The following is a 24,599-nucleotide window of genomic DNA, read 5'->3' as shown; positions in this document are numbered from 1 at the left end:
TTATTCTTTTTGGATTATGGCCAGCAAATGTAGGGCACTGCTAGAGAGAGAGAGAGAGATCTTTGCTGTCAGCCAGTATTGCTGGGCACTGTTGAGCCTGTTTGAGAGATGGGTCTTTATGCATTTAAAAGGGATCGAAGTGCATTTGATTAAGCCATTTATGTGGCCCTTTGCTCACTGCTTTGCAACCTTTTGTCTAAAGAAAGCAAGATCCAGTCTGGCTTTAGACATTATGGTAGCTGAGTTATAGAACAGAGTCTCAACCATAAGAACAAAGGAAGTTGCCTTAGGCTGAGGCTGCAATCCAGTACATGTCTGCTCAGGAGTAAGCTCCACTTGGTTCAATGGGACTTGCTGTCAGGATTGAAGCCTTAGTCAGACAAACAGTCCATCTAGCCCTGTATTAGACTCACTGACAGTGACTCTCTGTTGTTTCAGGCAGGGATTCTTTCCCAGCCCTTCTTGAAGATGCCAGGGACTGAGCCTGGAATATGCTGCGTGCCAAGCAGATACTCTACAGCTGGGCTACAGCCCTTCCCCTTTATCCTTCAGTCCAGCCCCAGGGAGAGGCCAGAATGTTAAACAAATAAGGAACCCTTTTCTTTTAAGTTGTGAGCAAAAACTGCCAGGAATGTTGATAGGAATAAGCATACCCATAACACACACACACCCCAAAAACCCCAGCCAGCATAGATTCATAGAATAGATTCACAGAATTGTAGAGTTGGAAGGGGCCTGTAAGGCCATCGAGTCCAACCCCCTGCTCAATGCAGGAGTCCAAATTAAAACATCCCCTACAGGTGGCTGTCCAGCTGCCTCTTGAAGGCCTCCAGTCTTGGGACAGCCCATCACATCCCTAGAACATTGGTTCCATTGTCGTACCGCTCTAACAGTCAGGAAGCCCATTATTCCGTGTCCTGCACTCTGGGACGATTGAGAAGAGATCTTAGCCCTTCTCTGTGTGACAACCTTTCATGTACTTGAACAGTGCATTTTCCTCAGTGTTAGTTACCCTACACCAGTGTTGGCCAACGCGGTGGACTGCAGTTCCCATCATCCATGACCATTAGTTATGCTGTCTGGGGCTGGTGGGAGTTGGAGTCCACCAACATCTGGAGGGCATCATATTGGCTAAACCCTGCCCTAGACATATGTACTTAACTCTTCTTGTAAGCATTGCTCTAATAATAATAATAATAACAATAGCAATAACAATAATAAATGTTCTTCCATGTATGCACTTTTAGGCCTACGTAGATTGTCTCCTCCCCTGGCCACTTTATTCTCATGTGAGCCCTGCGAGGTAGTTTAAGCTGAGAGAGAGTGGCCTTAGGTTGCTCACTTGGCAAGATGATAAGAGGAGAGCAGAGCAGCTTCCAGGGCAGTTTACCTGCACACATGCTAAGTACTGCTTGGTAAGTGGTTGTCTGCACGTACCCCCAAGCGTCATAGAGGAGAGCACTGTGCCTTCCTCAGCTGTGTGTCATTTGACGGAATGGATTGGAGTTCTGCTTCCTGACATTTGCTGCAGTACAGAGACTGTTAGCGAGACCATCATTTCAGGAGTAGGACTGCCATTTTCATGGTAGTCCCTCTTCCAGGAACTCCCAGGCCAGCTAAGGATTCTTTGAGCCCTTTATGGAGGGCACCAAGCTGGGAAAGGATGGATGAGATTTATCTCCTTATGTAATTACCTTTCCCCATCACCACCCTTAGCTAGAGATGTGAAGGCCTGGAACAAAACCAGAAAAGGGGGGGGACTTCCCCCCATTTCCCCCAGGTTTTTTCCCCAACTTTTTGAGGAAAAAAACCCAGAAAAATATCAGAAAAAAGCCATTCACATCTCTACCATTAGCCAAATATTGCAGCATGTTCTACCTAGCAATCTGCTAGCTCTTAATTATGACTGCTTCACGCATTGCTCTTACCTACATCAGGTGTGGGGAACCTTTGGCCCTCCAGCTGTTGCTGAACTACAACTCCCATCACCTCTGGCCATTGGCCATGCTTGCTGGGAGTTGTTGTTCAGCAAGAGCTGGAGGACCAAAGGTTACCCACTCTGTGCTAACCTACTTAGTAGTAGATGGAAGTAGGAGGAAAATATATACAGAATCTTATGAGGATCACACATGTCTGGTTTTCTGTTGGGAATCTGCTACCAGTTGTGTCTTCTCAAAATAATACATACCACAGAACTGATGTGAGCTGCACTTCCACCTGTGACAATGCATGTAGATATACCCCCCATTCATTGGTGTAGGTGAAAGGTCACATGAATTTGCCATTGGAGCCATTTCCTGTTTCTTTGTAAAAATCACACATGCCGTGGCTTTCCCAATCTGTGACCTGGTTCCTAGCTGTGCTTGGAAATCCTAGAGCAAGAATTCCCAAACTGTGGTCTGTGGACCACCAGTGGTCCATGAACTTCATTCAAGTGCTCTGCAGTGTGTCTGGATTTGTGGTTGAAGACAGGAGATATCCATTGTATTAAATATTCATACTGATTTTAATTGTACTTGTATTGCTTCTTTTATTTTGTATATTATTATTTGAATTCTGTGGAATTCAGATGCAATATATAAGAAAGGAAACAAGCAATAAAAATACAGTAAAAATAATACAGCATCTAGCACAGCACATTATAATTGGTACGACAGACATAAACATCGTTAAGAGGTGCATTCAGACTCTTGGCAATTTTCAAGTGGTCCATGGGGAAGAAAGTTTGGGAACCTCTGTTCTAGAGCATCTCTTGACTTAGGAACACCACCTATATAGCAAGGCTTCAGAACCTCCTAAGTAGAATTAGAGTAGTGATGTCATTCACTGGGACAATCCAGGATGAGGTTTTGAAGGACTTTATTTATTTCCTTCCATTCTTCCTTATGAAGCAACAACTGTTTTAAACCTACTTAATGTACATTTCTCAGTAGATAAAAGGATTTTTAAAAAAAAGTCTTTTAAGTAATTGAACACTGAAAATAAGGGTCTGTGGACAAATCTTTGGAACAGTCATTAATGTAGAGGATTTATTAATGAAAAGAACTCATCAGGGAATGGACCAGTTGAAATGGCAGGAAAAGACAATCTGTGATGAATGTCAGTTATTGGAATTAATCAATTGAGTGTTTTGTAAGTTCCATTAGAATCTTTGTTAGACATGGTTTACTAATTTTCAGAGTGGCACTTGACACTCTGTTGTACTTCCTTAAAACAATGCCCTGTAGCAGCCTTTCCCAATCCTTGGGTCTCGAGATGACGGTGGACTACAACTCCCATCAGCCCCAGCCAGCATGGCTAATGGTCAGGAATTATGGGCACTGTAGTCCAACAACATCTGGGTTCCCAAAGGTTGAGAAAGGCTGCTCTATAGTTAATTACAATTTACAAATGGAGAAGTGATGGTCATTTCTTTTTTAAAAAATCCAGCCAGGTATGGGAAACATCTAGAAATATCAGCGGTGGAGGCTGGTCCATTAGGACAGATGGGGCACTGCCCCACCAACCTCAGTTTGCCGCCCAGCCAGGTCCCATCTGCCTGTCTTCGTTCTTACAACCAGTCTAGCACTGGCTTTCTGCTTCCTCTTTCTTAGTCTCAGTTTTGCCCTTGTAGAATTCAGCAGGGAGGAGGATGGGGACCAAACTAGAATTTGTTGGCTCTGCCAGTCATTGGCTCTGGCTCCACCTATCATTGTGTTTGGCTCTGCCTACCATTGACCACCCTGCCTTCTGCCCCACCAGTCCCAATGAGCAGCAGTCATTACTGTGATGTCACTGAAAACATACACGTCTTCCCCACTCAACCTGCTCAAGAAATCTGTAGCAGAATCTGATATGAGCCATCATCTTTAGTTCACAGTCAAATTTCTTGTTAGTATTTTACTTATTTAATACTTGGTTCTCTTACCCATTGTATTTCCATGAAATCATGGCTGGCATACATACCATGGTAAAAGCCTGCAAGTCTATCACTATCAAGTATGCTGTTCATTGATGCACAACCTTTTCAGCGATGTGTTCAAAACATACAGAGCTTTTGCAAATGATGAGGATTTTTTTTATTATTATAAGGCACCAAGTATCCAGAATATATAGTTTAGTATTTTTAAACCTATTTTACTACAGAGGGGTGCATGCCCCTCTTCATCCTGTGGGCACAGAGTGGTTTAGCAGGAGTCTTTCCAGATCCTAACACATCCGTTCCCAAGGGGCTCACTATCTTAAGTAATTAAAATATTGGGGGGGGGGAGAGGCCAAACGAAATAAACATGACATTTTCTAGATAAAAACATCTATTTTTAAACCACCTGCCCTGTGCCATATATCACTATTCCTGAGAGCCATCAGATGGGTATCTGTGCTAATATTTATGTATTAAACATTTAATATATATGTTAATTTTTGTTGCATTTAATGCAGATGGATATAAGGGAGAGAACTGTAAATTTTAAAAGAGAACCAATCTAGGTAATCACACAATTCTGGGATGAACGTGGTTTTGATTTGCATTCTGTTCCACACTGTGAGTAGGTTTGAGTTCAAATTCTGTGGTTTTTAAATCGCTGGTTATCGTAACACAGGATAAAAATAGTTCTACATTCCAAAGTTCAAGTAAGATTCTTACATTGCTAGGGCATGTAATGCAGTAACCTTGCTGAAGCTAAGCAGGTTTGGATCCAGTCAGTCTTCTTACACGGGAGATCATCTGTGAACTGCCTTGAGTTCCGCCATGTTAGAAAGGTAGGATAGAAATACAATTAAATAAAATACGAAGCAGAATCATCTGAACAAAATGGAGCAAAAACCATCTCCGGCCTAGATGAGAGCATAACAGCTGATTCAGATGACAACTGGGCTACCACCAATTAATATCGGATCTTAGAACCCATAACAGCAAATATAGATGCTCTGTAGGAACATGGGAAGCTGCCTCATGCCAAGTCACATCATTGGTCCATCTAGCTCAGTATTGTCTACACTGACTGACAGCAGCTCTTCAGGGTTTCAGACCAGCAATCTTTCCCAGCCCTGGGGATTGAACCTGGGACCTTCTGCATGCAAAGCAGATGTTCTGCCACTGAGTTATAGGCGACATCTCTCTTGATCTCATAAAGCAGGGGTGAGGAACCTCAGTCACAGGGGCCAAAAGTGGCTCTCCACGCCTCTCCATCCAGCCCTCAGAACCCTCTCCAGGAAACACTCCTCACTGGTCCTGCTTTGCACCCCAAGTGTTTTTGCTTGGCTGGAACATGTCCTTGAACTCTGATCAGGCCTCTTCCTTGCCAGGATGGTAGAGATGGGTGTGCAAGTGTGTGTTAGAAACAAAGGTAAAGTTTACATTTATTGCTCTGGCCACTTTTGCCTCTGGCCCCACCCGCTGCTGTCATGTGGCCCTTGGAAGGTTGCTCAAAAGGTAACTTGGCCCTCAGGGGTTTCCTACCCTGCTATAAAGGGAAGCATACCTAAACAAAGTCAGGGACCTTATTAAAAGACCTTGCACAGAAACCCAACTCTTGGATCATCATATAATGGGCAGTATAACAGATAATCTGCAACCAGCTCTATCCTTCCCTGATCACGTATGTACGCAGGGCACACACACTGCTCAAGAGGGGGTCCTTTCCCTTCCCCTTTGGAGAATATGTCATCAAGAAAAGCAGGTAGCGTCATTCATAAGCATAATAGCCACAAATAAGAAGTTGGTGCTGTTTGGCTGTGGTGTGTTAACACTTCAGCTCATTGTGAACTGGAGCATAGGGTTGTCTCCAATGATAGCCCAATGTAGAGTCGACCCACTGAAGCTAATGGGCATGATGTACTTAAGCCCATTAGTCTTCAGTGGGTCTACTCTGAGTAGGGGTTAGTTGGCTACAACCCATCGTAAGCTGCCTTATAATGAGTCAGAACATTGGTCCATCTAGCTCAGTACAGTCTACACTGACTGGCAGCGACTCTCCAGGATTTCAGGCAGGGGACATTCTCAGCTCTACCTGGAGATGCCAGGAATTGAAGCTGGGGCCTTCTGCATGCAGAGCAGATGCTCTGCCACTGAGCTACGCCCCCACCCACTAAATTACTACACATAAGAATTCACCTACCGCAGGCTTTTACCATCTTTTTTCCTCTTCATGCAGGGGTATACGGCTTGAGCAATTCTTTGCTGGATACCCCATGGAAGAAGCTTCAGTATGGGAAGCAGCTCTTCACAGATGTCATCAAACGCAGCCAGGACCTTGTGAAGGAAGACCTGGTGCAAGAACTCATTAAAGTGATGAATAACCAGGACCCGTAAGTCAGTATCTTGCATCTTGGCTGTAATGTCAATAATTGTCTAGGAATCCGCAGCTTCTCTGAGCTTCTGTGCTTTCTTGATAAATAAGAATATTTGGGAACCAATTGTCAGTTCTCCGTTGTGTCCTTTTAATGCTTTCAAGTCTAGGTGTATTGGATTAAATTCCCCTCTTGTGTGTTCTGTTGCTTGTTTTGGAAGAGAGAAAAATAGGGATTTGCCTGATAACAGTGTCAGATTATTCTTCCATCTAGCTTGTTATATTCTACACCAGCAATGGCTGGGATTTTTTTAAGTAGTTGTGTATTTATTTGCAATATTTCTAGCCTGCTTTTCATTACAAAACAAAAGAAGAATCCCAAAGCTGGTTACAATCACAGTGCATTACATTTGTTTCATTTATGAATCACTTCCCATGAGGCACCCCTAAGCGATTTTACAGTATAATAAACACATATGTGGGGAAAAAGTTAAAACAATTGCATATGTAAAAACATTTTTTTTAAAAAAAAGCAGTTATAACTATATATGAAAACAGTTTAAAACAACAGCAGCCCATACATAAAATCAATTCAGATCCAAACCAGATACCAGCTGGGATAAATATCTCAATTCAAAAGGCGACAGAGAAGGCATCTGTCTGATATGCAAGCGGGAGGGACATCCAAAAGGGCAGGTGCTGCCAAACTAGAGCCCCAATTATGATATCATGTAATAGGGGAGTGTCTGCAGGATGTTCTGTGGCCATTACTGCATCTTGTGGGAGCAAATTCCATAGTTTAACTATGCGCTGAGTAAAGAAGTACTTCCTTTTGTCTGTCCTGAATCTTCCAACATTCAGCTTCTTTGAATGTCCACGAGTTCTAGTATTATGAGAGAGGGAGAAGAACTTTTCTCTATCCACTTTCTCAATGCCATGCATAATTTTATACACTTCTATCATGTCTCCTCTGACCCGCCTTTTCTCTAAACTAAAAAGCCCCATAAAAACAGACTTTGGAATATATTGAAACAAACATCTTTAAGAACATATTGAAACAAAACATCTGTTAAAAAGTATTTTTTAAAAAGATGTAAAAACACCTTTTAAAAACAATTCCAAAAAAACAGTTGTGGATGTAAATCATGGCAAACGTGCAGGCGAGTGCCCAAGTATATGCCATCTCTGTTTTGCTTTCTTCCTGTCCAGTCAGCTGCCCGATCCCGCAATTGAGGATCAAGGAAAGGACTACATCCTCCCCATTTTGAACAAGTATGCAGCTGTGTGTGTTCGTTGTCCAGATTACGGAACCAGGTAAGAAGGAGACTTTGTTCAAGAAAACCTCCCTGTCCATTATGTCCGTTTAAATGACTGCTGGTGCAATCCAGTACACACTTACCTGGGAATAAGTCCCATTGGACCCAATGGAGCTTACTGCTGAGTAGGCATGTATTGGATTGCACTCTTAGTGGTTCCCTCTAGAAGTAATTGATTGTACTGAGTCTACAGTAAACAAATTCTCAGACCTAGTTTTTTTCTTATATACAAGTAAGCACCGACTATATCAAAGCAAGGAGGGAAAAAAGACACCTTAAAGACTACCAGATTTATTGTGCATGACATGGAGTAGAATGTTGCCTACAAAAGCTCACCCTGCAATAAATTAGCTAGTCATAAAGATGCCACAGGGCTCTTTAATCTGTTGTACCAACATGCCACAACAGCTTTTTAGCGTGTGTAATAAATCAGTGGATTTACACCAGTGTAAATGCCCTAACGTGGGAAAGCAGAGCTTGGCTGCCCTGATGAGAATTGATTTTGGAGTGGGCGGGCAAGTGGAGGTGGTAGCGGGGCGGTGGGGGAACTGATTCACAGAACTTGTTGCATGGGCTTTTGCACCAGCGTCTTTAGGTAGCGAATAGCAGCGTTCTTTGCCGATGTGGAACCTGATACTAGTACCGGAGATCAAAAGAAAGATTGAAAAAGTGAGTCAGTAGAAAGCAGCAGGGGGCGGGGACGTTCTTTGTGCCAATCCTGTTGCTGCCAGATACAATTTATTTCCAGGCTAGGGTGATCAGAAGATGAGAGTGAAACCCCTTGTCTTAGTCTTCCCTCTTTGTGGGGATTTTTTTTTTTTGTATGTTCTCCTGATCCATCCCCCTGATGCCCTCTGTGTTGCTTGTATCAGTAAGCTCAGCAGCGAAGCAAAACCAAAAGATCCTAAATTCAGCGGGTGGGAGAAAGACAGACAAACTCGATTAGTTCTGCTCCTTCTTTTTTGACCTGGGTGATTACTTCTTCCGCCCCCCACTTGCTTGGGGAAGGGCCGTAGCTCAGTGGCACGGCATCTGCCTTGCATGCCGGAGCTCCCAAGTTCAATCTCTGGCATCTCCAGGTAGGGCTGAGACTGACTCCTGCCCGAAACCCAGTCAGTGTAAACATTTCTGAGCTCGAGGGTCTCAGTAGGTGGCAGCTTCCTAAGTTTGTCTGCTTGCTATGCAAGGTGAGGATCATTTTTTTAAAAAGAAAGAAGAATTAGAATCCCTGGAGACAGTTACATAGAAATGCTGTTGATCTTGTTCATTCTTTCTTTCTTAGGACAAATACAGTTATTCTCATTGATGCAGAGGGACATGTCACTTTCACCGAGCGCACCATGCTGAACGCGGATGTCAACCAATGGAAAACCAGCAGCTACCAGTTCAAGCTGCAGATTTAACAGCTTTCCATTTGATTGGGTCACAAGGCAAGAGAAGAAGGGGCAGGTGGGGAAAGGACACTCTATTGAACTGTTGAAACACTCGCTCATGTTGTGTAGCACGCCCTAGCAACCACCAAAACCCTTTTTTTTTTTTTTGCCCAAAATCCAAAACAGGAAAATTTGAACAGAAAAGCCCGACTCTGTTTAAGGAGCAAATTCACATTTTGCACAATGGGTGTGTTTGACTTTGGAAAGGGATGCTGTTAGGTAACAGCACATTACTTGGCACAAATATTTAACTTGCAAATAACGGGGGGGATATGTATTGTGGATAATCATGTGCAGCATTTTCTGTTTGCTTGGTCAAAAGCGGGGAGGGGGAACAGAGTTGGAAAAATAAATTGCAAATCTGTAGTGTGGGTTTTTTTAAAGGCACAATTCGATATCCGTGATGCTCTGCTAGTTTCAATCCACTGGCATCGGTTGTTTCTGGAGAGCTCCCGCTCGTGCAGAACTCGGTTTCCACAGAGCTCCATGTGAGCAGGAGCTCCCCGCTTGCTCGCTCTGTGCGTTGGACATGCAGAGGTGTACTTAACACTGAAGTGAATGGGCTAGTCTCTGCTCACATGGAGGTCTTAATATGTGTTGGCACCCTAAAAAGAAAGTTAGTGCTGACAGCATCTTGTATTAGCTAGCCTTGCCTCAGACCGCTAAAGGTCTTGAGCAAATAATCAATACACTTAACTCTCTTTTGTCAAACACTTCTAAATTAAGGATTTCTTTAAAAACCAAACTTTGCTCCTTTTGCTTTTTAAGGCAGATTTTTTTTAAAAAAAAAGAGTTGGGGGTTTGGAGCCCCCTTTCTCATCTAAAGTGAATGCATTCTTTTGCAGCTTATGATGTGTGAATATATGTACATTTCGCTGTGGCAATATGTGTGATTATAGGCAAAATGGCAACTGTTCTCCAAATGTTATGCTCTCCAGGAGAACAATGTTAAAACGGATTTTGCTTTTTAAACTGCAACCCTAAGCACACACCTCCTGATTGAACTCAGGATTACATTGTTCTCTTTGTTTAACAAGTGTGTATTCCCACCCCACCCCCGTTTTTAAGATCCTGGAGTCTGTGAAGACAATTGTGTTACGCAGCAATATTGCAGTTTTAAGTTGGAATATAGTGGTTGCTGGATACCCCATGGAAGAAGCTCCCTTATAGCTGTGGAGAGCTTCATATAATTTCTTAAATCGGGGATAGGGAGCCTATGGCCCTCCAGATGTTGCTGGATAGCAACTCCCATCATCCCTGACCATTGGCCAGGATGGCTGGGTCGATGAGAGCTGGAGTCCGACAATATCTGGAGGGCCGCAGCCGCCTCTCCCTGAAATGCTTGGTTGCTTTTCAGTTAGGCAGCACCTGGAGTTTGAAGAACTCACTTCAGTCTAGAAATCTTAAGGCTGGGGTTAGCTTTGCCCCTGCAGTTCTCAATACACGAAGCAGTACATTTAACGATGGATTGCCAGGGCTTTCTTCCTCCTTTGTCTTGTACAATATATTATTTCAAAGTTAGTATCTGACAAGTTGCATACGTGATTGCAGTTTTAGCCTTTCTTGCACTCCTGCAGACTTCGCCCATTGCATAGCCTCTGTATGTTCAGGGCATTGATAGCCACTTTAGGTGTGAGGCTTCTCATTGCGTAGCCCAGGTGTGGGGAACCTTTGGCCCTCCAGACGTTACTGAACTACAGCTCCCATCATCCCTGGCTAGTTGGGGCTGATGAGAATTGTAGTTCGACAAAATCTGGAGGGCCAAATGTTCCCCATACCTGGCATATATTGTGTTGGCAAACATGTGGTTAGGATTGTGGTGACAGGATGGCAAAACTCTATTCCAAGAGTGGGACTGAAGCAGTTATAGGAACACAGGAATCTGCCTTATACCAAGTCAGAACAATGGCCCATCTAGCTCAGTACAGTTGCTTTCAGTTTATTTATTTTTTAAATGCAGTCAAGGATCTCCAGCATAACATGCAGCTTGGCCCTAATGTTAGGCAGTTCTGGATTAGAGAAACAAACTTGCAAGACTAAAGGCTGCAAGCCCATAGATGACTACTCAGAAGTAAGCTCCATTGGGTTCACTAGGACTTACTCCCAGGTAAGCGTGTAATGGACTGCAGGCTAAGTGGATTGCAATATGGGCTTGCACAGGGGTAGGAATCTATGAAGCTGCCTTCTACTGAGAGAGACCATTGGTCCATCTAGCTCAGTGTTGTCTACACTGACTGGCAGCAGCTCTTCAGGGTTTCAGACTGGGGACATTTCTAGTCTGACCTGGAGATGCTGGGAATTGAACCTGGGACCTTCTGCATGGAAAGCGGATGCATTAAGCCCCATGGCTCTATGAACTGTGGCTCATAGATCTGCTAAACCTGTGTGTTATGTGCCTTCAAGTCGATTATGACTTATGGCGACCCTAGGAATCAGCGACCTCCAATAGCATCTGTTATAAACCACCCTGTTCAGATCTTCTAAGTTCAGGTCTGTGGCTTCCTTTATGGAATTGGTCCATCTCTTGTTTGGCCTTCCTCTTTTTCTACTCCCGTCTGTTTTTCCCAGCATTATCATCTTTTCTCGCGAATCCTGTCTTCTCATTATGTGTCCAAAGTATGATAGCCTCAGTTTCATTTTAGCTTCTAGTGGTCTGGGTTACACTGCCCTCCTTTGTGGTATTTGTACATAGCAGAACAAGGTAAAAACCTAACTAAAAACTAACTAAACTAACTAAAAACTAACTAACTAAAACTAGACCCTCAAGACAGCCACCCTGAAATATCTTGATATGTAGGAAGGTGTGTGTGTGTGGGTACGCATGCGCGCTGTGTATCCCTTGCTATGTTCAGTTGAACATTCAGGGGGTGTCTGCAGCTGGACCACACTCTGTAGCAGACTCAGAAACATGCTCCCTAGACAGAGTTCAGATGTGTAATCATGAATGCAGTGTGTGTTTTCCATATGATGGAACCTCTCTTTGTGATGGATTTTTTTAGGGAGTAAGTATTAACTCTATCCAGGTTAATTCTTGCATCTGTTACATGTGATTTGGATTATATGGCTGCTCCACCTTCAGGATGCATTCACAAGATGGAGGGTGGGTTGGAAACAACTGGCTTTTGCAGGCATTACCTGTACCAAAATAAACAATTCCACACTTCCCAAGTGACGACATACCCATTTTTCCCTACAGGGAGATAATTTCATACTACCGCTGTTCTTTTTATAAAAAAAAACACCACCACTATGTATGATGTATATGTGATCTTCCTGAATGTCCCTTAAACTTTTTAACCCAGTCTGCATCTGATGTTGCATGGAAAGTGGTGGCACAGTCGGCCCTCATTACTGTGGTGACATTTCCAGTTTAGTGCGTCCATATTTTGTCACGCTTCAAAATCTTACCCTGTGTGTTGGCAGAACTTGAAGCTTCTGACTTTTTTATTTTAAGCATCAATAGGAGGCCTACTGGTATGCACAATCCTGATGAGGAAGGTGTGCATTGCTAAAAATATGCTGTATTTTTAAACTAGGAATGGAGCCATGAGCGAGGTCCAGGTGAAAGGATGAAGGCCCATCAAAGGACCACACCAATAGAGCCAAGGAAAGTCTAAAACATTTGGGGCTTTTTAGTTTGCGGGGGGGAGGAGAGAGACTGCCAGAGCAATCCAAACTATAGGAAGCCGGCGTAGTGATTAGAGTGTTGGCCTATGACCTGGGAGACCAGGGTTCGAATCACCACACAGCCATGAAGCTCACTGGGTGACCTTGGGCCAGTCGCTGCCTCTCAGCCTCAGAGGGAGGCAATGGTAAACCACCTCTGAATACCGCTTACCATGAAAGCTCTATTCATAGGGTTGCCGTAAGTCAGGATCGACTTGAAGGCAGTCCATTTCCATTTTTTCAAATTATGACAATGTAACTTACTCCTGATGCAAACTCTGTTCAGCGGATGGGTTACTATTGGCTGAACTAGCCAGAGCCTGGAAAAGGGAAAACAAGCCTTTAAAATGAAGTTTGACTTGCACCACCCTTTTTGCCAGCGTTAACTTCTGCTCGGCTGCCAGGTCACGTGACTGAGTGGAACAGAATTTGAAAGAAGGGTGAGTCTCCCCCTCCCTGCCTTGCCCCATTTTCAGGACTTGTGCTAAACTGGCTGAGCTGGGATGGAGGACTTACGCCAGCGTATCTCTGGCCACTGGAGGCTGGTCCATTTGGGCAAATGGGGCCCTGCCCCACCAACCTCAGCCAGCTCCCGCTTGCCTTCTTACTTAACAAGTCCAGAGGGTGGCATTGGTTGCCAGATTCCTCCTCTTCCCCAGTCTCAGTATTGTCCTTGTAGAATGCAGCAAGGAGGAGGAAGATGGGGGCAAAACTAGAATTAGCTGGCTCTGCCCGTCATTGACTCTGGTTTCACCTACTCTTTGGGCTTCCTACTTTTCTCCCTACCAGTCCCAATGGGCACCAGCCACCACTGTCTCTGGCTTGGCCAGGATGAGGCACTTCAGCTGGAGATCCGCCTATTCCAAACTCTGCTCATTCCAACGGATATTGGGTTTGGATTGCTCCCTAATGTGGGGAATGTGATGAAGGTTCATAAAAGTATGTATGTTGTGCAGAGTGTGGATAGGATTCCCCCCTCCAATAATTCTAGGACTTAGGATCATCTAATAAAGTGAGTGGGAAGCAGGATAGACAAACGGAGTTACTTCTTCACACAGTGCGTCGTTAACACATGGAATTCTCCACCACACAAATGTGGTGACAGCTGCTGGGTTTTGATGGCTTTAAAGGGGGATGAGACAAATTCAGAGAAGGAGGATAGGGCCCCTTAGCCATGTGGGCCAAAAGACGTTCAGAGGTAATGTGGTCGCCAAATTACCAGTTCAGGGGAGAGCTATTGCCTTTCTGCCATGTTGTGGATTTCCCAGAAGCTGCAGGACTTGGAGGTCATGACAGGATACTGGACTAAATGGGTGGGGTTGCCCTCCAGATGTTGTTGGACTACAGCTCTCATCATCCCTGACCATTAGCCATGCTTGCTGGGGCTGATGGGAGTTGGAGCCCAGCAACACTTGGTGGGAGAGAAACACAGATTTCCCCATCTCTGAGATTTGACCTTTGGCTGGATCCAGGAGGGCTCGCAGGTCTTCTGTTACTTTGCCTAGAAGTCATGACAAAGGCTAACTTAGCATTTAAATTTCCAGTTTAATAGCCATGAAAATTGCTGAGAGTCTTGGCGAGCTATGTAATTATTTTTCTGCCTGATGTTTGTGATTCCACAGAGTTCAGATTGCAATACGATGAAATGCATTGTATCTTTTCAATAAAAATCAATATGAATATTCAATGCAATGGATGTGTCACCATCCCATCTAGAATCACAAGGCCACAGACATGCCATGGACCACCTGGGTGAAGCTTGCAGACCACAGGTGGTCCATAGACCACCGTTTGGGAACCCTGACATAGTTATTCACCTTAGTTTTCAGATCCCTTACTATCTTGATCGCCCTCCTTTGGATGTGCTGTCATATGTCAATGCCCTTAAAATGTGATACCTAGACAAAGGACTCCAGATGTGGTCTGACCATTATAAATATGGAGCGGGGGCTTCCTTGACATGCAAGTTTTGGATGTGCAAAGAGTTTTTATGTGAGGGGCAATTCAAACTTTGAAAACACCACCACTACCACTTGCAGCCTTATATGGTTCAATCAGAACCTATATATCAGGCCTAACGAGTGGATATAAGGTAGTGTGTGCTCAATGCAAATTTTAATTCCTTTTGGTGCACTGAAAATGCAATTGATAAATGTGCAAGGCAAAACAATTTGCAGGAAAAAATATTTTTTATTTTTGTAACATATTTTAAAAAAAATAGAGGCAGACGAATGACAAATCATACTGCGGGTTGGTGTGGCTTTGAACAATCTTGTTAAAACAAAAGCCATAAATCCTTGTGCGCTGAAGTGAATTAGGTTGTTTGGTCCATTGAAATAGAAGGATTTTTTGAAGTATATATATTTCCATTTTTCTTTTAAAAAATTGTTTTATATTTTGTCACTTATACCTGTATCTAAATGCAGTCAATAAACTTGTTTGACCAATACTTTGCCATAGCATGATTGTCTCCATGTGACACTTGTTGAACAAGATTTAATGATATTTAGTGAAGGCCAGTGGAGGCTGGCCCATTCCTCAGCCTGCCGTCAATCAGCCCCCATCTTGCCTGCCTTCTTACTTACAAACAGCCTGGAGTGGGGTGGGGATAACACTGCTTAACAGCTTCTTCCTCCGGGACAAAATTAGAAGGAGGTGACTCTGCATCTCATTGGCTCTGGCTTCACCTACTGTTGGGCCTCCCTGCCTTCCGCCCTACCAGTCCCAATGGGAAGCAGCCACCACTGAGAGCAGATGGAACAGCCCTCCTTCCCTTCTTTCCCTCTGCAGTAGCCAGGTGGAATGGCCGCTGACTGACAGATGCCAGTTGAAGGGAGAAGAGGAGCAAAATGGCCGGACCCAGGAGCGGTGAGCAAGGGCGCAGAATTGAGCCCCATCCAGATCAGGTCACCCAAATGCTCCTAGGTAAGCCCTAGAAGAACATGATGGAGAGATTGTGGATGTTCTAGTACCTGAATGTGGAAATCTACCAACAAGAAGTTGGGCCAAATTCAAAGTGTTGGTATTAACCTACAAAGCCTTATACGGCACGGGACCACGATATCTGTCGGAACACCTCTCCTGTTATGAACCAGCTCGTACACTACGGTCTGCTACGAAGGCCCTCCTCCGGGTCCCGACCCATAGGGAGGCCCGGAGGGTGGTGACAAGATCAAGGGCCTTCTCAGTGGTGGCCCCCGAACTATGGAATAGTCTCCCCGAGGAGGTGCGCTTGGCGCCGACCCTATCATCCTTTCGGCACCAAGTTAAAACCTTTCTCTTCTCCGAGGCATTTTAATTTTTTGTTTAATGATGGTAATGTTTGTAATTTGATCTTAGTTATGCAGTTTTTAGATTGTGAAATTTGATTTTAGATTGTGATGCTTTTGTATTTTCCTGTATTTTATTGTATTTATGTTCACCGCCCAGAGAGCTATTGCTAGTCGGGCAGTATATAAGTTTTAAAAATAAATAAATAATATAAATGTTTATTATCAGTATTAATGGGTTTTTCCTTTTCCCCATAGAAATAGTTTTATACAGCCGAACAGTCAATCTTTTTTTCCAGGGAACTCTGGGAATTGTCTCCTGACAAAACTCAGTCCCCTTAACAAACTACAGTTCCCAGTATTCATTGAGGGAAGCCACAACTGCTTACAGTGATGTGATACTGCTTTAAATGCATCGTGCAGATGGGGCCGCATGTAAGCCTGTCTACGTCAAAAGGTCCTCAAGAGATGTCTGAAAATCAATGTGAGGTTGCCTGCCGAATCTCTCCCGGAAGAGCGTTCCACAGCATGGGACCAGCAATGCCAAATGCCCAACTCCTGTTAATGCTTGTAGTACCTGCCAGTGGTTGATGGTTGGGTGGCAGGGTGGAGCAGAAGGTAGAATAAGTTTAGATCTGGGCCTCACTCAGCCATCAAAAAGTTAACACTCAAGTAATTGGAATGTCCCCTGACTTTCTCATCTGATTGGATCCTTCTGAATTTCGAATGTACTTGTGATTCTGTTTCTCTCTCAAGTCAGTTTGGCTCCTGATGAGGCTGATAAGGCCGAAAGGCAGATGCGATTCATTCTTCCTTTGCAATGCACAGTGTGAGAACTGGCCTATGAATAAAATATCTCAACACGAAGTGGCCTCTATCTCCAGCAGTAATGATGTACAGCATCTCATCCAATAAAGTCCAGAATGCAAGAGAGGGTGCAGCTGGATTCCATTAAGTGAGGTTTGTTGTTGGATCCAATGTGAAATACTGTGACACAATCTTTTTTCAGGGAAGCAGCACGTTGGAGGGAGGTTTGTATGCATCCCTCTTTTTTATTGTTTTTCACAATTTCCATTTTATCAAATTAAAATCAGCCTTCAGCAGCCAGACCCTGGGATCATTGTCATCTACTTATTTAAAAGTGGAAACTTCCTACAGTGCCAGTCTGCCTCACGCAGTGTGCACTGAATGCATTTATTATTTGATTTTTATTTATTTTTTGCTAACATGAAAAGAAGTTGGCACACAAGATGAGGGCAGTGAAACTATATTTTTAAAAAATGCAAAGCTCATAATCTCAGCAGCTTCAGTGAGGAATGCCCTGTGTAGAGACCAACTTGTATTGCAGGTTTAAATTAATACTAATGAAAGATAGAAGGCTGATGCAATTCTGTCTGCTAGCACAAGGGCAAGTTTTAATTTGCAACAGAGGAATCTAACGCCAACAGTTGCATTAGTGGAAACGCATTGTGCAACAGATGGTGCAATCTATTGTGCAACAAAGTTGCCATTGACCTGCTTGTACATCCTCTTGCAACACAGTGTTACACTGGGGCAAACCATTTTGCCACTGGAACAAAATACCGCTTAATGATGTTAACTTTGCATGTGCTTTGCATGAAGAAGGGTTCAAATGAAGAACATAAGGGCAGCCATGCTGGATCAAACCAAAAGATCCATCTAGTCCAGCATCCTGATACTTGGGAAGCCCGCAAACAGGTCATGAAAGTCAAAAGCCCAAGTGTGGGGAATCTTTAGCCCTTCAGATGTTGCTGAACTACAACTCCTATCATCCATGGCCACTGGCCTTGCTTGCTAGAGATAATAGGAGCTGTAGTTCAGCAACACCTCGAGGGCCAAAGATTCCCCACACCTGTGATAGCCCTTTTCCATTGTGTTTCTCTCCAGCATCTGGTACTCCAGATAGCAGCAGCGTGCCTCGGGACTTGGAATTGTAGGTAGCCCTCATGACTACTAGCCATTGATACAGATTCAATCTGGTCAATGATCCAATGTTTTATAGTGCATTCCTTGCATGCAAAAGGCCCTAGATTCAATCCCCAGCGTCTCCAGGTAGAGCTGAGATCTTGGAGAGCTGCTATCTTGAGTCAGAGCAGACAGTACTGGACAAGATATTTTATGTCTATATCCCACCTTTCCTCCAAGGAGCTCAAGGTGACATACATGGTTCTTCCTTTCCCGTTTGTGAGGTAGGTTAGGTTGGAAGACAGTGACTAGTCCAAGGGCACCCAGTGAGATTCATAGCTGAGTTGGGGGACTTGAACCCTGGTCTCCCAGGTTGTAGGCCAACACTCTAACCATTACACCATGATGTCTGTAGGATGGCTGCAAAATACAGCATTCAGCTGAACATTCCTATTTGCTTGGCATCCAGTCCTTAATAAGAGGGCCATGTGTGCTGTGCCAAACACCTTCCCTTTTCCATTCCCTCAGCATGTTTCTGCCTAGAGTGGTCAGCCAAGCTTCTTTGAGATACTGAGCATACATACCCAGTAGGGGTGGGTGAGAATTTTGACCCAATTTGCATTTCAAGCTGAATTTATCCAGTTTACACCTTCCAAAACAATATAACTGAAACATAGCCATCCTTCAAAAGTCGCACTTGTCCAAAATTTGCAATGCAGTTCACCAACCAAACAATGTATGTGTTAGAGGAAAGTGTGGATAACAATGAATACGAGTGACAATAACATGCAAAACTGCATTATATGGCGAGAAACAGGTGCAAAAATGTGTACATTAGTCAAAACCACCTACAGAAATGTGTTCATTACAATAAATTTGCACTAAAATGCTGGATAATTTTCATGAGGATTTTTTTTTTAATTGCTAATTGCTGCAAAAATGTGGATAACTGGATTTTAGGCTGCTCTAAGATAGATTTCCTGAATTACACATGTGCAGCAGCAGGTCCCAAGGTAAGGTTAGGGATGTTATTAATTTATTTAAGAGCCTAAAATGTAGAAAGTGTTGTACACAGATTAAAAACAGGACAGTGTCGAACAGTGTCTGCCTGCAGGCTTACAATCTAAAAGGCATGACGTGAAAGAAAAAAGGGAAGGGGAGGGAAGAGGAAAACATGCAAAAGCAAAACAGGCACACATTGTCAAAGTTGTGAAGTTCTTCTAACGACCAGCTGAAATGAAAACAGTTCACGGAGAGGAGGATGGACCTGGCCTCTCAGCAAAGCAGAGCAGACAGTGGAGCAGCTTTTCCCAACTGGTATGCCTCCAGATGTTGTTGGACCACAACTCCCATCTTTCCTGACCATTGGCAATGCTGGCTGAGGCTGATGGGAGTTGTGGTCCAACAACATCTGGAGGCACACTGGTTGGGAAAGGCTGCAGTGGAGGCTTCTCCATTACAGCAAATGGCTCTGCTGTAACAACTTCAGTCCACCCTCAGCAAGCCCCCACTTACAGCCAGCCCGTGTGTGTGGGGGGAGGGGGAGAGATATGCTACTTATCAGTTTCTTCTACCTTAGTGTAGCCCACGTAGAACTTAGCAGGGAGGAGGAGGAGAACAAAACAAGAATTAGTTGGCTCTGCCTGCCATTGACTCTGGCTCCACCCCTTTGGGCTCCCTGCATTTTGCCCCACTAGTCCCAATAGGCACCAGACATCACCACTGAGAGCAGATGGAACAGCCTTCCTTCCCTCCTCCCTCTCTGCAGTAGCCATGTAAAATGACTGCTGATAGATGCCAGTTGAGGGGCAAAATGGCCAGCCCCAGATGCGGTGAAGAAGAGTACAGAACTGAGCCCCCTGTCACCCGGATCCAGGTCACGCAAATGCTCCCAGGTAAGCCCTAGAAGAATGTGACAAGAGATTGTGGATATTATAGCACCTGAATGTGTAAATCTACCAGGAAGAAGCTGATATATTCGGTACCTTATTACTAGTATTAATGGATTTTTCCATCTCCCCATAAAAATAATTTTATACAGCTATCTATTTTCTTTGCTTCTCCCCTCAGGACCTTGGAATCAAAATCTGTTTTACAGGGAAACAGTTATGGTGTGGAGAACCTCCTCTCAAACTTTCTTATACAATAGCACCACCATTGGTTCATTTCTGATAGGCAAGGTTCTTCTTTTTCCAAGTTGCATTTCTCGCTCTGTCTTGTAATGATGCTCTAGTCTGTCAGTCCTGGTGAATTTCTTGTCTGTCAGCAATGCTCTCTAAAATTATTGTTAAGGATGTGATATCTGTTGTGAGCTATTACTGGGAGTGTTATAGGCAGTGGCCGGAAGACGTGTCTAATCTGGAACGGTGGCCGCATATTGTGAAGGTAAGTGGAAATGTTTGTCATCTTCCTAAAGAGGTCTTAAAACAAAATGAAAAAGATTCTTGCAAGGGTTGTGTTTACTCAGGATGTTGTGATTGCATAATGAGCAAGTAGAATGTAACACAATTTTATAAGGAATTTGTCATTTCATTTATTAAACTCAACACGTTGAATTGGGCCCTGTAGCAAATTGGCAGCTGTGAACGTATAATCTCTTCCAGCATGATCTCATGCTATTTCTTAGTCATTGTGGACCATTTACCTCTAATTTCCCTACCTAAGGAAATACTTGTAAGGCCCCATTAATCTCTGGCAGTCCTACTGGTTCCATTAACCTCGCGGAGGGGAACCTCTGGCCAGTGGGTTCCAAGATGGCCCTCCAGGCCTCTCTATGCAGCCCTTGCAACTTTTCATCAGGGCACATTTCCTCTTCCAAGCTTTGCTCCTTACCATCACTGATCTATGCCTCGCTGGAATGTTTGCTTAAATTGTGAATTAGGGTTGAAGAAGCAATTTCATTCAGTTTGCATTTAAAGATGAATCTACTGTACCTAATTTGCACTTTCCCGAAAAAACACATGAACCAAAACACAGCCATCCTTTGACATTTGCACTTCTCTGATTTTTGCATATAAGTAAAAATAACATATAAAAATGCAGTAGGTTAGGGGAACTGCTTTGCAAAAAAATGTGCATATTAGGCAAAATTGTGCACAAAAATGTGTATATTGGGAGAAATTGGCATAAGAATGCTGATGAATTTTCATGAGGTCTTTTTAAAAAAAAACAAAATATTGCAAACCGACGTGAAAATGTGGACAACTGAAATAAGATTGAAAAATGAGAAACTAAGAGAAATTGAAATGGACAGATTCACCCATCCCCCTTTGTGAACATGCCTGTTGCTTGCCAGGATGGAGATTTAGGTAGGTAGCTATATGTGTGTGCTGTTTTTTGTATAGATGGAATATAGACTATTGTACAAAAGGTAATGAATCACTTCCATCAATCTGTCCACGTTTGCCTCTGGCTGTTCACCCACCACTGGCATGCAGCTCCTGGAAGGCTGTCCATGAGGGATTTGTTGTTGTTATTAATAATACATAAATAAATAAATTATTGGGCCTCTTCGGTTGGAAAAGTTTTCCTATTCCTGCATTAACCCTTCTCCTGACCAAAGTCTGGTTTTATATCAAGTGTGGAGAACTGTCGTCCTTGCAGATGTTGCTCAACTACAAATCCCATCATTCCTGGCCATTGGCCATTCTTGCAGGGGCTGATGGGGGTGGTAGTTCAACAACTTCTGGAGGGCCACAGCTGTCTTACAACAAAGGGACACAAAATGGAGGAGAGAGTAGAAGAAACATACTTATTCCATTCCCCCAGAATTGTTGTATGCTTTCAATATTTGTTATTATTCAATGAAACATTAAAATACCATGAACAGAAAATTGTCACAGTAAAATATCAGCAATCAAAACACAAATTCACACCAGATTAACAGTAAATCAAAAATGTGGGCCACTTCCATTAGTGAATGTGGCTCCCCCCCAATAGTTAAAGAATGTTGACCAATTTTCAAAACTGTTGTTTCTTTTCTCTCTCATGTCAGATGGGGAATCTGTGACCCTCCAGATGTTGTTGGCTCCAACTCTTATCAGCCCCAGCCAGCATTGCCAATGGTCAGGGATGATGGAAGACTTCAAAAATGTTGGCGACTTTCAGTATCTTGCATAACATCTGTGCTGCTACAATCGTGTGAAAGATTTACTTATGACAAAAGTACAGTGTTTTTTATGTATGTCAACAGAAAATGTTGCACAGTCTGAAGCTGGGGTCATCTTCCTCTCAAAGAAAAGCGATGAACCACTGTCCTCAGTTGACCCCAAGAAGCAAGTGTGCCTGTCTGGATGAAAGCACTATGCCTCATGGAAAGGCATCAAGGGTACTCCACAGGCAAGCTCAGGTCAGCTCATTCCTGTCAGAGAAAGCTGCTAGCCTAGAAGGGGAAATAATCAAAACAGACAGACTCTTTGGTGTCTCTGCTCTGGGGAAATTTCTAACACAACACTTGGCACCTATTCAGATTACAGTGTGAGGTAGCTGTGTCACCGTGGAGATGGGCTTGCTGTTGATGCTCAAACGTTCTTAAGGAAGGCTTATTGCTATGCGCTTAATGTTTTCCCTGTGCAACTACATCTATGCACAAAGAACAAATCAGAGTATGTGTCTGCGATGTAAGGGAGGGAAGGGGGGAACAAGCAAGGCAAGACTTTGCTCTATCATGGACTGAATGAAGTCCAGCTGCTGCACCCCACTTCCTTGCCTCTGAGATCCTCAGTGGGCCTGCTGCCTAGTGACCCCAGGGAAGACCAAGAATAGGGGGTGGGGAAACCGCCTGGAAAAAGCTGGCACCACACAATTTCTGATTATGACACCATCTGCGCTATACATTTAAATGTTGTACTGCTTTAAACAGTCATGGCTTCCCCTCCCCGGCCAAAGAATTCAGGGAACTGTAGTCTGTTAAGGGTTCTGGGTGTTGTTAGGACCCCTGTTCCCCTCACAGAGCTACAGTTTCCAGAGTGGTTTAAAAATCAATGGATTAAAAATCAATCCCTCTTCCCAGGGAACTGGGAGCAATGTTGGAATTGGGCCTTTAGGGTGGTGGCACCTACTCTTTTGGAACTCCTTTCCCACTGCATATCAGAGAGGTGCCTTCTCTGTTGTCTTTTCAGTGCCTGCTAAAGATGTTCCCCTTTCAACAATGCTTCTAAAATTTTTATTCCAATTAGTGTCTGTCTTGGTGTCATATTTGAATTGACTGTACATGTTTTTTTTAAAAAAACTTTTTTTATGTTTGTAATTGTTTTTGTATATGCATTTGTTTTAACTGCTCCATGGCGCAGAGTGGTAAGCGGCGGTAACACAGCCGAAGGTCTGCTCATGGCCGGAGTTCGATTCCAACGAATGGAGGAAGTCAAATCTCCGGTAAAAGGGGTCGAGGTCCCTCAGCCTTCCATCCATCCGTGGTTGGTAAAATGAGTACCCGGCATATGCTGGGGAGTAAAGAAAGGCCGGGGACGGAACTGGCAATCCCATATATATGGTCTGCCTAGTAAACGTCGCAAGACGTCACCCTAACAGTCGGAAACCACTCGCACTACAAGTGCGGGGACACCTTTACCTTTATATATGTTGTATTGTAAATTGCTTCAGGATGCCTCATGGGATGCGATCCATAAATAAAAATCATCATCATATAATTTCGGGTTCTACAAATGCTAGCAACATACCTTTTCTTAATGAAATCTGGGAATTATGACTTCTGGGTTGGGCATAGGGTTGCCAGATCTCCGGTTTTCTGCCAGAGTCTCCAGCAAAAGGGGGGCGTCTCCGGCCTCCGGCCATACTTTGTGTGAAGACGTTGATCTCCGGCTTTTGAACGTCCCCCTCAGGGACGCATGCGTGATTGACACACGCATGCGTGAAGGCTGTGGCTGGCCGCCTTCCCGCCCTTTCTCATTGAGGCAGGGACTGGAGAGACAGGAGCAGTACTTGACCTGGCACCCCTGCAGGCCCCCCCCCGAGCAGCAGCCCCTGCCCGCTCCCGCCACCCGCAGAAGTACAGGTGAGGGTGGTGAGTGGAGGCCTTAGCCACGTGACCGAGCGAGGTCAGCCTCCTGGGCCTCATCCGCCATGACGTGCGCGCCTTCGTTGATTCGCCGCCCCTGCAGGGCCGCCCCCCCGGCAGCAGCAGCAGGCATCCACTTCACCCCTCATGCCTTCACCCCTCGGCGCGACAACTGCCCAGCAAGGGCCTACGAACGAGCCGGCCTCTAACCGGCTCCTGCCACCCAGAGGCCTTCTTACCCAGAGCGGATTCGAAACGACAAGGTGCTCTGGTCGCCGCTGGCCAACAGCGGCCACGATGGAGACCGCAGGCAGAGACTGCTCAGCTCCATCACGGCCGCTCCTCACACCCAGAGGCCTTCTCTGACCCCGGAGCCGATTCGAAACGACGAGGTGCTGTGGGCGCCGATGGGCAGGAGCGGCCGCGATGGGGCTGAGCAGTCTCTGCCTGCGGTCTCCATCGCGGCCGCTGTCAGCCAGCGGCAACCAGAGCACCTCGTCGTTTCGAATCAGCTCCGGGGTCAGAAGGCCTCTGGGTGGGAGGAGCGGCCGTGATGGGGCTGAGCAGTCTCTGGCTGGAGGGGGCATCGCGGCCGCTGCCGCCCAGCGGCGCCCACAGCATGAGGGGTGAAGCAGCCGGCCGTCCTTTCCAGAGCAGGGGAACCGGCTCCGGGGCTAAGAAGGAGCCGGCCCTGCCCGGCCTCC

General features: G+C 44.6%; 1 protein-coding gene across 7 annotated transcripts in view; it reads left to right on the top strand.

The window, feature by feature from the left end:
• TANGO2 (transport and golgi organization 2 homolog) overlaps positions 1 to 16,669 on the top strand; it is a 120,727-nt gene extending 104,058 nt beyond the window's left edge. For 5 of the 7 annotated variants that reach the window (XM_061602337.1, XM_061602339.1, XM_061602338.1 and 2 more), the window contains 3 exons: positions 6,135 to 6,288; positions 7,479 to 7,583; positions 8,868 to 15,133. In XM_061602337.1, the coding sequence (XP_061458321.1) occupies positions 6,135 to 6,288; positions 7,479 to 7,583; positions 8,868 to 8,988 (380 nt within the window). In that variant the 3' untranslated portion in view covers positions 8,989 to 15,133. Of the gene's footprint in view, positions 1 to 6,134; positions 6,289 to 7,478; positions 7,584 to 8,867; positions 15,134 to 15,474 lie in introns of those variants that run through there. The other 2 variants (XM_061602334.1, XM_061602335.1) reach the window with 2 other exon arrangements.
• The last annotated feature ends 7,930 nt before the right edge of the window (positions 16,670 to 24,599 follow it).

Source organism: Rhineura floridana, chromosome 19 (genome assembly GCF_030035675.1).
Source record: "Rhineura floridana isolate rRhiFlo1 chromosome 19, rRhiFlo1.hap2, whole genome shotgun sequence".
Taxonomy (NCBI): Eukaryota; Metazoa; Chordata; class Lepidosauria; order Squamata; family Rhineuridae; genus Rhineura; species Rhineura floridana.
This window is presented reverse-complemented; position numbering and strand designations above follow the sequence as displayed.